At 56.5% G+C, this 16214-nt stretch overlaps 1 protein-coding gene across 1 annotated transcript in view; it reads left to right on the forward strand.

Annotated features, from left to right (window-relative positions):
• Positions 1-16214, forward strand: part of Cacna1i (calcium voltage-gated channel subunit alpha1 I) — an 83159-nt gene that overhangs the window by 45564 nt on the left and 21381 nt on the right. Inside the window, exons 6-10 of the mRNA XM_004634640.1 lie at positions 4183-4498; positions 5262-5354; positions 7702-7996; positions 9707-10128; positions 15474-15625. Of these exons, the coding sequence (XP_004634697.1) occupies positions 4183-4498; positions 5262-5354; positions 7702-7996; positions 9707-10128; positions 15474-15625 (1278 nt within the window). The remainder of the gene's footprint in view (positions 1-4182; positions 4499-5261; positions 5355-7701; positions 7997-9706; positions 10129-15473; positions 15626-16214) is intronic.

Raw genomic sequence — 16214 nt, forward strand, 5'->3', positions numbered from 1 at the left:
ATCCACTCTGTCTTGGCCTTGTTTAGAGAGGTAGAGGGCAGATGCTGGGGTACCCTCAGAGTTACAGAGGAATGATGTTTGGCCCATCCCACCCGGAAAGGGGAATTTTAAATGGGAATAGATGTTAAAGGAGCAAGGGACCCTCAGAAGCAAGATAAATCTGAGATGAGCAGGTGACCCACCCCTCTGCTCCCAAGCTGGGATGTCACTCTTTTAGGGTGGGGGCAAGTGGCCTTGGCTTAGAGGCCCTGCTGGGCTGGGGCTCCACTGACATGGTGAGAAAGAGGTCGGGGAAAGTTTAGGTCTGGGTGGAGCAAGGCTGAGGTCATCTCAGGCCAAGGACCCCATAGCAATGAGCCCAGGAGGAGGAGAGGTGATAGGCTTAGCCAGTAACTCAGAAGGCTGGGGCCAGGGCCCAGAGCAGAGCGGCTGGCAATCAGAGCTCAGGGAGGCAGCAGGAGGTGCTCTAGGGGCTCTGATCCTTGCACTCTGAGAACACTGAAGCTCAGGATCAGGGGAAGCCTCTTGGGAGGGGCATAGGAAGTGCCCACTGTCCTTTGTGTGCTTTCCTAGCAGGACCTGGCCATGGGGATCTGGGGGTCAGGTAGAGCGGGTCCTCCTGGGGTCAGCACACTCCCAGGTTGGAACTAGAGCTCCAGGGAGCCTCCAGATCCCATGTGGTCACTATGGAGATGGAAGTGAGGTCAGGCAAGGGAAGAGACTCATCTAGCCAAACAGCAGGGCTCCCACCAGGTGTGCGGTCCCTCCCGGTCATGGGATATCAGTCCATACACAGGTTTGCAGGGGCCAGGCTCTGTGTGAAACCTCAGGAATAAGGGTTTCCTTGCTCAGCCTGCAGGGGTCCCAAGCCTGGGTACAGAGGGGTTGAGAGCCCAGTGGAGGTGTGAGGGCAGCACAGCGGTAGAGGAAGGACAGAAGGATCGGGACATTTAGCCGAGCCTGGCAACTGGGGCAAGACTGGCCCTATTGCTGCAGGGTGATGTGGGGTAGGAGCCTGGGGCCCCGCCTTCAGGGTCAATTTCTGCCTCTGCCAGCTGCTTGACCTTGGGAGAAGTGGCCGAAAGACCTCATGCCACAGTTTCCCCCCATGGAGTTGTTGTGGGATGACCCCAGTTAGAATACATAGGATTTCAGGACAGTGCTTGGCCCCAGGAAGTGCAGAGTGAGTGTGACTGGTGAGGGTTGCCTCTGGCAGCTCAGAGTACCTCTGTCTTTCACTGGCCTGGGAAGCTGAGATGGCACCTGGGGTTACAGGGGTGTGTGAAGCCATCCTGAGGGTCCCAGGGCTGGCTTGGGCTGACGCACAGTGGTACTTCATAAACACATGGAGTGGCAGCATGGGACCAGGAAATGATCCCGAGCGAGGACAGCTGAGGCAGCTGGTGTTTACGGGCGCTCAGCTTGTGCTGGGTGCTAGACTCGGCAGGGAGGCCTCACTGATCTTCCCAACACCCTGGAGGGGGATGTTATTGGCATCATTTTCCATTTGGCTCAGAGAGGGGAGGCCGCTTGCCTGGGGGCACACAGCATGTAAGTTTCAGAGCTGTGATTTTTGACCCAGGCAGTTATGGGCTCCATAGGCTGCCTTCCCACCTGAGCAGGCCTGGGTGGAGATTGTAGGTGACCCGAGGAGGGACAGAACAGGGGATTGCAGAGCTGTGGTAGGAGGAATGAGGCTGGGAAGTGGCCAGGGGGCTTGGCTGGGTTCTCCAATGTCACTGATCCACCGAAGCGGGTCCTCAGTGCCCGCCTTCCCTGGGCTAATGGGTGGCAGACAGCTCTGAGGGAGAGCAGCGGGGAGGGTCCCTGGTGAAAGCACGAGGTGGGGTGAGGCCTGCCAGGCAGGGGCAGAGCTGTGCCACCCCATGTTCCAGCTCTACCCAGCTGTCCCCATTGTGCACCCAAGGACACAGGGACTCTGCTGCCCAGATGCACGCCCATGGGGGCTGGAACTTCTCCAGCACCTGTAACGCCGAGAGCCATGTTCATGGGTTTTTCAGGAGTGATTAAATCTAAAAGAGGAAAACTCAAGTTGGAATAAAATATTTGCAATACATGTAACCACCAGAGGACTGAAAAGCAGAATAAAGAAAGAACTACTAGAAACCAATAAGGATGAGAAAACGGTCTAATTAGGAATGGCCCGCAAGACCTCACTAGGCTTCCCTAGGGGCCACCAAGCAGCTGATGACCATGTGAAAAGGGGTTTGTCAACACGGGTCTTCAGGGACAGAGAATTGAACCCACAGTAAGACACTGTGATGCCCCAGCACAATGGTTCCAATCAGAATGCTGACAGTTGTTGCTGAGGACCTGAGCATGGGGACAGTCCTACCATGCTGGGGATTTTGTTGTGTCTCTCATGGAAGGCTAGGAGAGCCTTAGACGCTCCTAGTGTTTGGTCAAAAGGAAGGACACCTTAGATCCACCCAGAGACATGAGCAAGAGTGTTTGTTTAGGAGTTACAAGGGCCCCAAGCCCAGAAATGATCTAAATCAATAGCTGGATGAATAAAAGCCGTATATTTACTAAAGGAACTTGTGCATAGAAATGAGAACAAGGGAACTACTTCTCATCCCATGTAGTGTCTTTTGATGAACAGAGACTCCTCGTTTAAGATGAAGTTCAAGCCAGGCCTGGTGCTGTACCCCTGTAGCACCCTGGGAAGCTGAACCAGAAAGATCTGTAGTTTGAGGCCAGCCTGGGCAGGTTAATAAAACCCTGTTCAACCCCCCCCCAAACAAACAAACAAACAAACAAACAAACACACCAGGGCTGGGTATGTAGTTCAGTGTGAAAACCCTGTGTTCAATCCCTAGCATCACAAATAGACAAATCCCTGAAGCAGCCGAAAACAGGAATGATGTTCAATTGGTCATTTATTGTTTAGAATTGTTTTGTTTTTTTTTTTTTTGGTACCGGGAATTGAACTTAGGACCTCACACTTTCTAGGCAGGTGCTGGGCCACTGAGCTAAATCTTTGGCCCCATAGCATTGTATTTTGTGTCCAATTTCGGAAATCTCCTGACCCAAAGTCCTGAAAGTATTCTCCACTGCTTTCTCTGAGAAGCTTTCTTATCTTTGGTATTTGGGCCTTTTCTGCCTCAATTTTGTGCATGGATGGTGGTTGGCCCGGGTGGCAGTGTGTCCTGGACTTATTTATTTATTTATTTATTTGGTGAATATTCACTTGTCCCAGGTCACGGCTTAGGAAGTCCACTCTCTTTCCACGGGATCGCTGTGGTGTGTCTGTTAGATGCGGCGACCCTGCCTGTTTGGGCTGTGTGTGACGTTTTGATTGTTCGTGGGTGTATTCCAGTTTGTCCTCCACAAAGGTTGTACAAGATTTGTCTCTGAGCTCTGGGGTATCCATTAATCTTTCAGGACCTGTTACAATGATACCACTGTTCTCATAATTATAGTTGTACAGCGTTTTGCCCTGTGGTAGGGCTAGTTTCCATTCATCTTTCTGCCTTTAGAAACCAGCCTTGATCAGTCTCCCGTGCAGATAAATCCTTGAGCCATCTGGCAGTTTCCATAGACAAAATCTTGTTGGGGTTTCGGTTGCGATTGTGGTGAAGTCTGGATTAACCCTGTATGAGCAGGGCCGGGACTTTCACCTCTTGGGGAAACCCAAGTCCAGCAAGGGCAAGTGCTCAGCCCGGGGTCACTTACATGGGAAGTGGTGGGGCAGACAGGATTTCACCCTCATGCCCCGGATCAGTGTGGTCTAGCGCTTGCTTACTGAGCCCAGCTCTGTGCTGACTATACAATGAATGGGACTGGGACCAGGGCCAGGGCTGGGGCTGGGAGGTGGCTGTGTTTGCCCCAGGACACAAGGACCAAGTGCAGGGGGCACAGTGTGGCTCCAGGGAGCTCAGAATCAGCCTCGTTGGATCCTGACAACGGTCCCCCAGAAAAGGCTTCCAGAAGGTAGTACACTGGAAAGGGATCACAGTGGGCCTGTGGGGATTTTCATAACCTTAAAGAAAGTGTGTGTGTGTGTGTGTGTGTGTGTGTGTGTGTGTGTGTGTGTTACAGTGTGTGCCCAGGCCTGGAAGCAAAGATTGGGGCTATTGGACCAGTCCTGCCAAGGCTTCCTGACCTTTCCTGGCCTTCCTGACAGTGACTCTTCCTTTCTCCTCTTTCACCTGTGGACAGACAAGGGGACGTGGCCCTGCCACCCTATTATCAGCCAGAGGAGGATGATGAGATGCCCTTCATCTGCTCCCTGTCAGGGGACAATGGCATCATGGGCTGCCATGAGATCCCCCCACTCAAGGAGCAGGGCCGAGAGTGCTGCCTGTCTAAGGATGACGTGTATGACTTTGGGGCGGGGCACCAGGACCTCAATACCAGTGGTCTCTGTGTCAACTGGAACCGCTACTACAATGTGTGCCGCACAGGCAGCGCCAACCCCCACAAGGGCGCCATCAACTTTGACAACATCGGGTATGCCTGGATCGTCATCTTCCAGGTGAGTCGACACGGGGCTGGGGTGGGTGGAGGTGTGGGCAGCTCCTCCAGGTTGGCTGGGCTCTGTGCTGGGCATTTGTCACCCCCTTTACTGCAGTCAGCCTTGATTGCTGGGGTGATAGGTGTTATGGTGCCCATTTTGCAGGCAGAATGCCTGAGGGGCAGAGAGAGGAAGCACTGCAGCCAGCCAAGGACTGCATGGCTAACAGACATCAAAATCAGGGTTTCATCCTGCATGCATGGACCTTGGGTGTATCGCTGGACCTCTCTGTGCCACCATTCTGGCCCAAGGGCAGGGATGCCGCGTAGGGTTCCAGCAAGCCATACGGAGCTGGGGATGCCCAAGCACTGGCCTTTCCTGAGGCCACTTCGTCGCCTTCTCTGGGAAAGGGGTTGAGTGAGGTGGAGTAGACAGTCTCTCCAACCTCTTCCAGTCCACACACTCAGGCTCTGAGCCTCACCCCGTCCTGCCCAGGGGCGATAGCTGGGAAACAGGGTGGGCTCAGAGCTGGGGCTCAGGGTTCTGGTCCTGGCTCTACTCCTGTCTGCTGAGGGGCCTGGGACAAGTGCCCTCACCTCTCTGAACCTGTTTCCTCACCTGCATGATGGGGATGAGGGTGGCTACCCTGCCAGCCCCTGTGGGAAGGAACAGCGGCGGTGTGTGTCTCGAGTCCCAGGGCACAGTGGGGCCTCGGTGTGGGGTGCAGGGCTGGCTGGCTGCCCATCCTGTCTCAGGCTGTCGGTGTCCTCTGCGCTGGCTGCAGGTGATCACTCTGGAAGGCTGGGTGGAGATCATGTACTACGTGATGGACGCACACTCCTTCTACAACTTCATCTACTTTATCCTGCTTATCATAGTAAGTGTCAGGGAGCTGGGGAGCAGGGGACGCCGGGTGGGGAGCTCTTGGCAGTGTCCAGGGGCCCTCAGAGCCAGGAGAGCTGGCGGGAGGCAGCTGGAGGGGCTGCTTTCAAAGGCGGGAGCCAGCCTTGATTGAAAGGGCTTGTCAGGGGTGGCTGTGCGACGTGTCCATTACTCCTACTGCCTTCATCTCTCATCTCTGGATGGCGAAGTCCACACCCCTCCTCCCCTTGTCTTCCTCTGCCTTGAATCTCTGGGAACACATTCTTTCTACCACCTTAGCCAGATGGCTTTTCAGCTTCTCAAGGGCCCTGGCTTGTCCTTGTTTTCCTGGGGCAAGAAGAGAAGAAGGTGGAGACCAGGTGGAGCTCCCCGAAATTCCCCCGAGGGCTCTGCCTGCTGGGCTGAACAGGAGATGGAGGCCGGGTTCCACCCACCCTTCCAGGCCAGCTCTCCTGTGCCTCCCTGCGCGGTGTCCCCAGAGCAAGCTCATCCTCTTTGTCATGCCTGACTGCAGCTTCAGCCATGGCACTGTCCCCCAGATGTCAAGGTGATTTACCCTGGAGACAGTGGCTACCCACTCCCTGTTCTACAAGGCAGGATCCTGGATGCCTGGTGGTGGGTGGGGGCACACTTGGTTCCCTGGGGCCAGGGCCCCATCCTGTGTCGGAGGACCTGCACAGGAGGTCAGGGTAAGCTGGCAGGTGACCTGAGATGACCCTGCTGTTGGCTGAGCCCAGAATTGTCCTTGGACCCTGGAGACACGCAGATAAAAGGAAGGCACCCAATTGTTATACGTTGCTGCCCACTCCCCTGTTTACTTACTCCCTGCCTCAGGAGCCGAGGGCTGACACAGAGCAGGAGCCAGGCCTGGGCCCTGCCCTGCAGGAGGAAATAGTGGCTGGCAGTAGACAGTGACCATACGCAACCTTAGGTGCCATGAGAGAAGGGAGCTGAGGGGGCCCAGGGAGCCCCTTACCCCACTGGAAGAGGGCAGGTGGAGGATCCTGCTGAGGGAACCATGCACTGCTGAAGTTGCTGGAAGAATCTGGGGCCCCAGAGTGGCTGTGGAAGGCCCTGCCCGCTCCTCCTGTTGGCGTTAGCTGTGAGCCTGAAGTCATTAACACAGTGTGACCTTGGGCAGGCTTCTTGGTGTCCCAGGGCCTCTGTGAAGTGGGGACAGTGGTAGCATCTAGCTCCTGGGTGCAGGGAGGGTTGGAGGAGACAGCGTGAATATCCCTGGTACACAGTAAGTGCTCCGTACAGGTTTCCTGCTATTTCCACTGCTATTATGGCTGTTTGGTTAGGTCCCAGGTGTCCTTGCCCCAGGACAGAGGTCCCTGGGGTCTGCACATTCCTAAAAGGGGCAGGACAGCATTCTCGGGAACTGCTGGGCATCTTCTCAGTGAAGAGGCAAGATATTCCCCATAACCCTCTGCACCAGGAAGCATCCTCCACCCCATCCACCCCCATCATGCTGGTGGGTAGAGGAAGGAAGGAGAAATCAGTGCCCAGGGCTACCACCTGCACGCATCTCCTGGGGGTGGCCAGAGGAACAGGCCCTCTGATTAGGAAGCTGAGCTCATTCAGAGGCTCAGTGGGTGCTGGGTATGGGTGGGAAGGGCTCTGCTGGCTGGGGTCCCCTGGCTACATGGGCAGCAGGGTAGGAACATGAAGGACAGGGTCCTTGGCACTAACAGACTGACTGTCCTTACTGCTGCTCTAAGCCTGAAGCAAGGTAAGGCCTGACCAGAGGCCAGAGGTCAGGCTGGAGGGGCCAAAGTGGGGCTCAGAGTTGAGGTCCCAGGTGGGGTGTCGGGCAAGACCATACCTTGGAGCCTGGCTTGGTGGCGCCCTTTGTAGGCCTGGGGCGTCGCCTGGGCTGTACCTACTGTGGGAGCAAGGCCTCAGTGATCTTTCCTGTCCCCATCTGTGTCTGTGCCTCTCTGTGTCGCTGGGCTTCTCCACCCCCCTTTCTCTGTCCCCGTCTCTACCCCCAACTATGTGCCTCCCAATTCCATCCTTTCTGAGCCTGTCCCACTCTCTCTCATGTCCCTGTGGTCCTCACCCTTGCGCTTTCCTGGCTGCCTGTCTTTGTGTCTCCCCACTCTGCCCTCTTTGCTCTGGTTTGCGTCTCTGCTCTCTCCCTCCTCCTCTCCATCTCTGTCCCTGTCTTCCCATCCCCATCACTCTGTCTCCATCTCTGGCTCTCGGCCTCCCTGACTCTCTCTCTTTCTCCATCTCTCTGTCTCCCTCTCCCCATGTCTCCCTGCTGGCCCCTTTCTGATGCCACTGTCCCCTCTGTCCCTGTCCCTGTCCCTGTCCTCTCCTCCCGTTGGTCACAGGTGGGCTCCTTCTTCATGATCAACCTGTGCCTCGTTGTCATAGCGACCCAGTTCTCGGAGACCAAGCAGCGGGAGCACCGGCTGATGCTGGAGCAGCGGCAGCGCTACCTGTCCTCCAGCACGGTGGCCAGCTATGCCGAGCCTGGAGATTGCTACGAGGAGATCTTCCAGTACGTCTGCCACATCCTGCGCAAGGCCAAGCGCCGCGCCCTGGGCCTCTACCATGTCTTGCAGAGCAGGCGCCAGGCCATGGGCCCTGGGACACTGGCCCCTGCTAAGGAGCCCAGGCATTGCAGTAAGTGGCCTACTGGGGTACTGTCACCTGGGGACTCAAATGGGTCACATCTGCCGGCATGAGAGGCATTTGTCTGGCTAGAATCCCAGACCTCCATCCCAGGTCTCCTCAGGTGCCCGCTGCCTCACTATCTCTCCATCCCCATTCTCTGCCTGGCAGCCTGACCAGTCCTGGGCCAGGCCACTCAGCCCTGGTGTGCAGACACCAGCTCTGTCCCAGGTGCCACATTTGTGAGACATGAAGTATTATCTGTCATTGGTCTCGTGAGACTGAGCTACATCACCCCCACAGCCCATGTCCTCCAAGTCTGGCTCCTGCTGCTGTCCCTGCTTATCAGCATACTTGAGCAATGACATGGGGCACCTGGCATGGGGGTGGTGGCCCACTCTGCAGAGGGGTGGCATGCTGAGGTCACTTACATCTGGGCCCTGTCCTGCCTCAAGGCCATTTCTCCTGCTGGAATAGTTTGAGTTTAGCTAAAGGGCGGACCCTTTCCTTAGCTCTTTTGTTCCAGGAAACTGTCCTAGAAGGGTGGGCTGTGTAGCATCAGCCCCAGCCAGGGCCTTGCATCTGGTAGGCAAATGCTCTACCATGAAGCTTCCCTCCAGCCCTCATTCCCAGTTTTCAAGTGGGAAAACTAGAGTCCAAGGAGACCGGAAGTCACTTCGAGGCGCATAGTGTGTAGATGACAAAGCTTAGTCACACGGGATGTCTGCTCCTAGATGTCCCAGGAGGGGGCCTGGCCTCGCCTGTTTCCTCCCAGTTGGTGGTGAGTTAGTAGGCACAGGCATTGTCCCCGATATGCCCTTCCCTGTGTGATCTTGAACATAGTGGCCTCTCTGTAGGCCTCTGTCCCCTCTGTGGAGTGGTTCTCAGGATCCACCCGTGCATGACCATGAACTTAGTGCCCTGGGCCTCTCCTGGAAAGCCTGTTCTCCTACCTCTCTCCTCTCAGAGGAAGAGTCCTCCAGTGCTGGCTGGAACAATCCTTGAAGCCAATCATCCAGGTGTGGCCTTGGAGCAGGCTCCAGGTGGCCCAAGGGCTGGTGTGGCACATGGGTGGGCAAGCTGGAGCTGTGTGAGGCCAGTGCGGCCTCCCTGGGGGTGTGGAGAGCATGTTGACTTTGAGGGGCTTCCTGCTCCTGCCCACCCCCCTCTGACTGGACTGCAGAGAGGAAGCCCAGGGGCTTCTAGAAGGAGGTCTGGCCCCGCCCCAGGCCTCTACATGTCCTGAGAAGGGCTTTGACCTGTCCTCTGGGGCCTGCGCCAGGAGGCCCCCGGCCTGGTGCTGGCGCAGAGCCATGTTTGGGACTAGCGTGACGGCAAATGTGCAAACGGAGGCTTTTCTTTCTCTTTCGTGGTACTTTTTTTTTGCTTACACAAGCAAAACAGATTTTGTTAGGAAAATACAGAAAAACGCAAAGAAGAATCCACACTATCCACAGAGGCCTCTCTGATCCTCTAAGATGGCTCCCAGGTCAGAGAGCTGTAGTCCAAGGCCATCTCAGGCCTCCCAGAGGGCTCCTGGCAGGGAGGGGGTGATCCTGCTAGCTGCAGAGCACCCTTCTGTAGCCTGGCAAGTGTGTGCTCTGGACCCTGCTTCTGCACAGGGTGGAAAAGCCCAGAAAGGGAAACTACCTGTGGTGTGCTGGGACTGCTGTGGCGGGCTGGGCCTGTGTGGCTGCTGATGCTTGTCTGTTTCCTTTTTAGCACTGTGCCCAAGACATAGTCCCCTGGACCCAGTGCCCCACACGCTGGTGCAGCCCATCTCTGCCATGCTTGCCTCCGACCCCACTAGCTGCCCGCATTGCCAGCATGAGACAGGCCAGCGGCCCTTGGGCCCAGGCAGCACCAATTCCGGCGAGGAGGGCTCCGGCTCTGGCGGCTTCGGTGGTGATGGGGCCGAGGCTGATGGCGACGGGCCCCAGGGCAGTGAAGATGGAGTGTCCTCAGGCCTGGGGAAGGAGGATGAGGAGGACCAGGCAGACGGGGCTGCCCGGCTATGTGGGGATGTGTGGCGGGAGACACGCGCCAAGCTGCGGGGTATTGTGGACAGCAAGTACTTCAACCGGGGCATCATGATGGCTATCCTGGTGAACACCGTCAGCATGGGCATCGAGCACCATGAGCAGGCCAGTGCCATGGGACGCTGGCTTGGGTGGGCTGGAACAGGGTGGGTGTGGAGGAGTCAGCCTTGGTCACCCATTTGCCCCTCTGTCTCTCTGCTCCTGGCTGGAGCTGGGCTTAACTCATTCATGTGGCCTCAGCATCCGGCCCAGAGGAATCACTGGTCTATAGCTTCACAGCCAGCCTAGGGCCTGGCTTGAGGCCACCTCCACCTGTGGCATGAGTGACACCAGGCAGGGCTCAGATTCCCACGTCCCTTGGCTTCCGCGCCAGGCTCTGTGGTGCTCGCCTGGTGGGGGCCCATGCTCTCATTTCCCTGTTCGTTAGCTCACCGAGCACGGGCTCCATTCAATTTACTTAAATGCAGCCCCTGGGGCTGCCACAGACACTTTGGTTGGAGCTGCTGATTTGCCAGACTTTGCGGCTTAATTAAGAAAGGTCCCTGGGGAAGACTGCAGGGAGGTACACAGCGGGCGAGGTTGGAGAGACAGGTGTCCCAGACCCTCTTCTCCCAGGCCTCTGGCTTCCTGGCGTAGGTCTCCCAGGGAGCACAGACCTAGGGGGTCTGTACCCCTAGAGAAGGCCCCTGGGGAGCAGCTGCTGTTCTTGAGTGTCTGAGCACCACTGTACCAGGGCAGAGCCAGATCCCTACCTGTAGTGTGCTGGGACCAGCGGTGACAACCCATTGTCTCACACTAAGGAATTTTGCAAGTGGTTATTAAACAGCTGGCAGCTTGAAATTGGCTGTGGTGGAAGGATTTACACCACGGAAATTGGCAGATCATAGACATCAGGGCTGTTTCTCAGAGGCTGGCTTGCCAACACTCTGCTGACCCCTGCCTTCTTGCACCCCCACCAAGGTGCCCATGAGCAGGGCAGTCTCCTGGTGCCCTCCAGCCCAAGGGTCCCCTGCCCAAGCTTCCCTGGTGTCCCCCCTTGACCCTGCCATGTGCCACCTGAGCAAGCCTTCTCACCCAGAGTCTGATGGAGCCTCTTCCGTCGGACAGCAGACGCCAGGTAGCCCTGAAGTTGGCTCCCACCCTGTGTCTTCACCAGGTCCAGAAAGGATCCTACCTGCTCTTAGGCCACCCTGATGTTGACCTCCTGTGTGCCCACTTCCTCATAGGAATACCTGCTGGGTGCCACCCTGAGCCAGCCTGGCATCCAAGTCCTTACAACTTCTCTCTAAGCAGGCATTTTCTTAGTTACTTTTCCATCACTGGGGGAAAAAAAACACCCAATGCCCACAGCTTCAAGGTCAGGAGGCTCATTTTGGCCCAAGGTTTCAGAAGGGTTCAGTCCAGTGTCAAAAGGCTCTAAGGCAGAAACATCATGGTGGAGGGGCCTGGTGAAGAGAAGACGCAAACCCATGCAGCCTGGAAGCAGGGAGAGGAGGGCGGAGCCAGGGACAAGGATCTACCCCTGTAGGTGGCACTCACAGTGATCGACCTCCTGTGGCCAAGCCCCAGAGCCTAACAGCACACTCAGCTCTGTACGCATCGGTGGATGACTCTGCCATCCAGTCGCCTTCCAAAAGCCCTGCCTCTGGGCACGAGACATCAGGGGCGCATTTGAGACCTAAACTATAACAGGCGTCGTGGCCTACTGTCCCGTGCATTTGGAAGGCCATTGCTCAGAGAGGCCAAGCCCCTTGCCCAGGGTCTGGGTTCCAACCCTGATTCTTTTGACAGGGTGGCCCTAGGTGGTTCCCTGTACCTTGGCTGGTGTCCTAATCTGTCAATGGGCACATGGACCCATGGCACACATGGGTAGATGTGGTAAGCCTGGCATGCAGTGCTCATGAATCAGTTATGGCTTGTGAGTCTCTTGTTTGAGGGTTCTAGCATCAGCCCTGGGTGAGTTCATCATCCGGAGTCTGGAGCCTCAAAAAAAAATTAATTAAAGAAAAAATGAGGAGGAGGAAGCATTTTTAAAGTGTTCTTTTTAAAGAAGCTCCGAGTGGCAGCCATTGTGCTGCTGAGCTCCGTGCCGGGCCTGCCCCTGGGCCCGCTGGTATTTTTGCTTTTCTCCCTTGGCTCCCAGACATTGCTCTGGCGGGAAACGATCCGCCTCCAAGTTTATTTTGAGCAGCCCCTGCTGAGGTGGCGCCTGCAGAGAGAGGTGGCCCAGGGCTGCGCAGGGAGAGGGAGAGAGGACGAAGAGAAGGAAAGTGAACCGGCTTCCCCCGGTCACTTCCGTCTCTCTGACCATGGAAGCTCAACCACGAGTCTTGAGGCTGTCACTGCAGCTCAGGACATGGGGGTTGTCCCTGGCACTAACTTGCCTGTCCAGGTTCCTTAGCGCAATAGATGCTGTTCCTTATAGGGGTTGGATGGAAGAGAGTGACAGGGGAAGCGATGGGGTGTCAGCCAGGAAGGCCCTGTTTGAATTTCAGGAGGCTGGAGCTGGTCCGGAGGTGGGGAGCCCGTGACAGGCCACTGCTATGTGGCTGGCAGGAGGGTCAGGTAGGCTTGGCAGCTAGTTCTTTCATTATCATCTGCTGTCAGGGTCATAGCTGTGTCTTGTGTGCAGCTCAGAGGGGCAGGCTGGGGGGGGGTGACTCACCCCCACTGACCAGATAGGGAAACTGAGGCTCTGCAAGGTGAAATGGGTTGCCCAGGTGAGCAGCTGGCAGAGCGGGGCCTGGAGGTGCCTGGGAAGCTATGGATGGTCACACTAGAAGTTGGGAATGCCAGCCAGGCTCATGGCTCCTCACTGGCTGGGCAGGGCCAGCAGCAGCCTCACCCAGAGTTGGAGGGTGCCCAAGGTGGTAGACAAGAGACAGGGTTGGGCTGAGTGGGCAGCAGGGTGGGGATTAGGAAGTCTCCCTGAGATAGGGGTGAGCCTGGGCCAGAGCATGGCCACCATCCCCAGCCACAGAGGACTACATCCTGTGCCAGTGTTAGGCTCCTTCCTCCAGGCTAGTAAGTCCCTGCCAACCCAGGTCTAGGGTGACTCTGGGAAGCAGTGCATAGGTTAGTGGCTGACACTCCAGCCTGTGGCAGCCCAAGAGGGAGAGGCTCCAGCATGGGCTATGGCCAGAGAAGGCTTCCATGGGGTGGTGGCCCTGGGGCTGGAGCCTAAAGGGTGTCTATGAGTTCATCAGTGAGGCAAAGAGGCAGGTGCTGAGACCAGGACTGTAGGGACCCCCAGGCCCTGAGCAAGAAGGGTGTTCTGGGCAGACAGCCCAGGGGCCCAGCACGGCTGTTCCTGCACCAAGGCCCTTGAGGCTGGCTGTATCCTTAGGGCAGTGGGGAGTGATAGCAGGGGCCTTGCTGGCGAAGTGGACAGCTAAAGGGGCTGTGGGGATGGGGATGGGGTTGAGGCTGCAGGAGGAGACCTGGGCCTGAGATCTCACTCTGCTGCTTCTGCTTGACCACAACCCAGGACCCTGATGGTCACGTCTCTCTGAGCCTCGGGCTCCCTGTCTGTAAAATGAGACAAGATTGGGTTGTTGGAGGCTTGGATGAGACGATGTGTGGCAGGCGCTGGGCTGACTTGAGGGGCCCCTGGGCCAGTGAGGAGACCCTGCTTAACCTTCCCTCTCTCCTGCAGAGTGGCCAGTAGTGGGGCTTTCTGGGGCCACCGTGCTGACTCTACCCTCTGCCCTCCTACCTCTGGAGTTTTCTGTTCTTCAGCACCTGCTCTTGACCTGTCTGGTCTTTGCCATCTCCAGTGGCCTCTCTACCACCTGCCTTCCCCTTTTTGTGTCACTCACTTGCCGGCTCTCATCGTGTCCAGAGTCGTCTGTGTGTCTGTCTGTCCTCCTAGGTGCCCCCTGTCCATCTCGCTCCCTTGCCTCCTGTGTCTTCCCACGCCTCCCTTCCTGCCTGTCCCTTGCTGTGTCTGTATTCGTCTGTCTGTCTTCCTCCAGCCTGTCTTGCTCCCAGAAAAAATGCTCTCGGGAGTGATAGATGGTCCATTAGGAAAAGATTAACAGGTGTGCGCTGCCTGGAGAAACAGCTGTTGCAGGGGAGGAGGGAGCGAGTGGGTGACCTTTTGGGGAGAGCTGCGGCCTTGCGTTGATGGCTGATCCAGGAAGCGTGTGTGGCAGAGAGCCAGGTGGTGGCCGTCACCGACTGTCAGCGTCCACCGTTTTCATCTCTGAGGACGCAGTTTGGGTGGGCTGGGAAATTGGCAGCTCGGAACAGCATCTGAGCCTTCCCCACCGAGGCACTTCTCGGGGTCCTGCTCCCTTTGGGGAGCACTTTGTGAGTCAAATGTAATTACAGATGGAAATGGGGCTTTCTGCTTTTATCTGGCTTGAGAGGAGCTGGCAGTTTTATTAGATTTCCCAGGCACTACGTGGGAAGCTGGTGGTTGGTTATTTTATTTTTTCTTCTCCTTTTAAGTCGCATGGAATCAAAGTCAGACCCCTGAGGCTCCCTGTCGCTCAGTGGAGGGACTAGAGGGTGCCGATGGACAGGAGATGGCCTGCCGCATCCCCTTCTCTCTTTCTTGCTCTTAGGTTCTTAGGTCTCTGCTGAGATGTTCCTTCTTCCAGGGCTCCTCTGAGCCCCACTGCCACTGTCCTCCCAAGCATCCTGGGCTTCCCTGGTATTGGCAGGCATTGTGTGGCTTGTTAGTGGGGTTCATGGGACTTTGCTACCCAAAAGTGAACTTCTTCATCGCAGCTGCCAGTGCATGGCAGGTGCTCGGGAGATCTGTGGAAATCCTGCAAGAGTGAATCAATGTGTGGATGAATGAGTTGGGGTGTAGTTTCAGGGGTGATGCGATGGGACAGCGCTTCGGAGTCTAGCGTGGATCAGTGCCCTGCCCTGTACACTCTTTGCTGGGCCCCCAGGGAGCTGCAGAGGGGAGACAGGGGCCAAGCCCCATGGGGCCTTAGCAAGGACTGGGAATGGATGTGTCCATGTGTCCACTCTGGATTGATGGGTAAGGAAGTGAAGGCTCTGAGGTGTCTTGCCGGGGTCACAGAGCCACTCAACATCCAAACTAGACCTGGAGCCTCTTCTCCCTGTCCTGGCAGAGAACGTGGCCTGTTTCCAACAGCTCCAGGAGCAGAGGGAGGTCTGTAGGTGGGTTGGGCCAGGGGAGCTGGTGTCCCTTGGACTAGCTGGTGACGTTGGCATCTTCTGTGTGTTGGGCTGTGCCTGGTGTTTGTCCTCCATCCCCGGGTGCAGCGGGAGGTGGCTGGACCACCTGTGAAGTGGGTGCTGTGCTGCCTCCTCTGGGTGCAGCCTAGCTTCCTTTCCAGATGTGGGGAAGTCAGCCCTTCCACCCTGGGGGATGCCAAAGTGGCAGAGGTGAGATGTGCTCAAGGTCACAGACTAAACTCTAGGGGGAACGCAGACCACCAGGGTCACAGGTCCCCCACATCCCTTTGCAGCCCGAGGAGCTGACCAACATCCTGGAGATCTGCAATGTGGTCTTCACCAGCATGTTTGCCCTGGAGATGATCCTGAAGCTGGCTGCCTTCGGGCTCTTTGATTACCTGAGGAACCCTTACAACATCTTTGACAGCATCATTGTCATCATCAGGTACTGGTCCCACCTCCCACTTGGAGCGGGTGAGGGGGATTTAATGGCCTGACCCCGGCCAGGACTTCAGTACGTGAGGTGGGAGATGGCAGAGGAGACCAGTTACAGCGAAGCACATGGATGCAAATATTTAAAAGATTCATGATTTAGCAATACCTGCACATTAAACAGCAAGAGATAGCAGTGGGTCTAAAATGACCGTCATTCCCAAGGAAGGATGTGCAGAAGAAATACCCACTGTTCCAAGACAGAGGATGTCATGTGCCCACAAAGCCATGGGTGCAGCTAATTCCCTGTGCTTTATTATTTACATTCATGATCCAGAGCAATATTATAGCTCCTAAAGAGGACCGTGGTGTTCCTGGGTTTCCTAGATTTTTAATACAGCCTTTCAGTGGGCTCCATGGGTTCTGGGTTATGAATGAATGGCAGCATCTGTCTCTTTGTCCTTGCCTTCCTCCTCGCCTTCCTCCTCCCCTTCCTCCTCCCCTTCCTCCTCCCCTTCCTCCTCGCCTTCCTCCTTTCCTCCCTCCTCCCCTCCCTCCTCCCCTCCCTCCTCGCCTCCCTCCTCCCCTTCTTCCCTCCCTCC

The sequence above is a fragment of the Octodon degus genome, unplaced genomic scaffold (assembly GCF_000260255.1).
Source record: "Octodon degus isolate 3935 unplaced genomic scaffold, OctDeg1.0 scaffold00064, whole genome shotgun sequence".
NCBI classification, from domain to species: Eukaryota; Metazoa; Chordata; class Mammalia; order Rodentia; family Octodontidae; genus Octodon; species Octodon degus.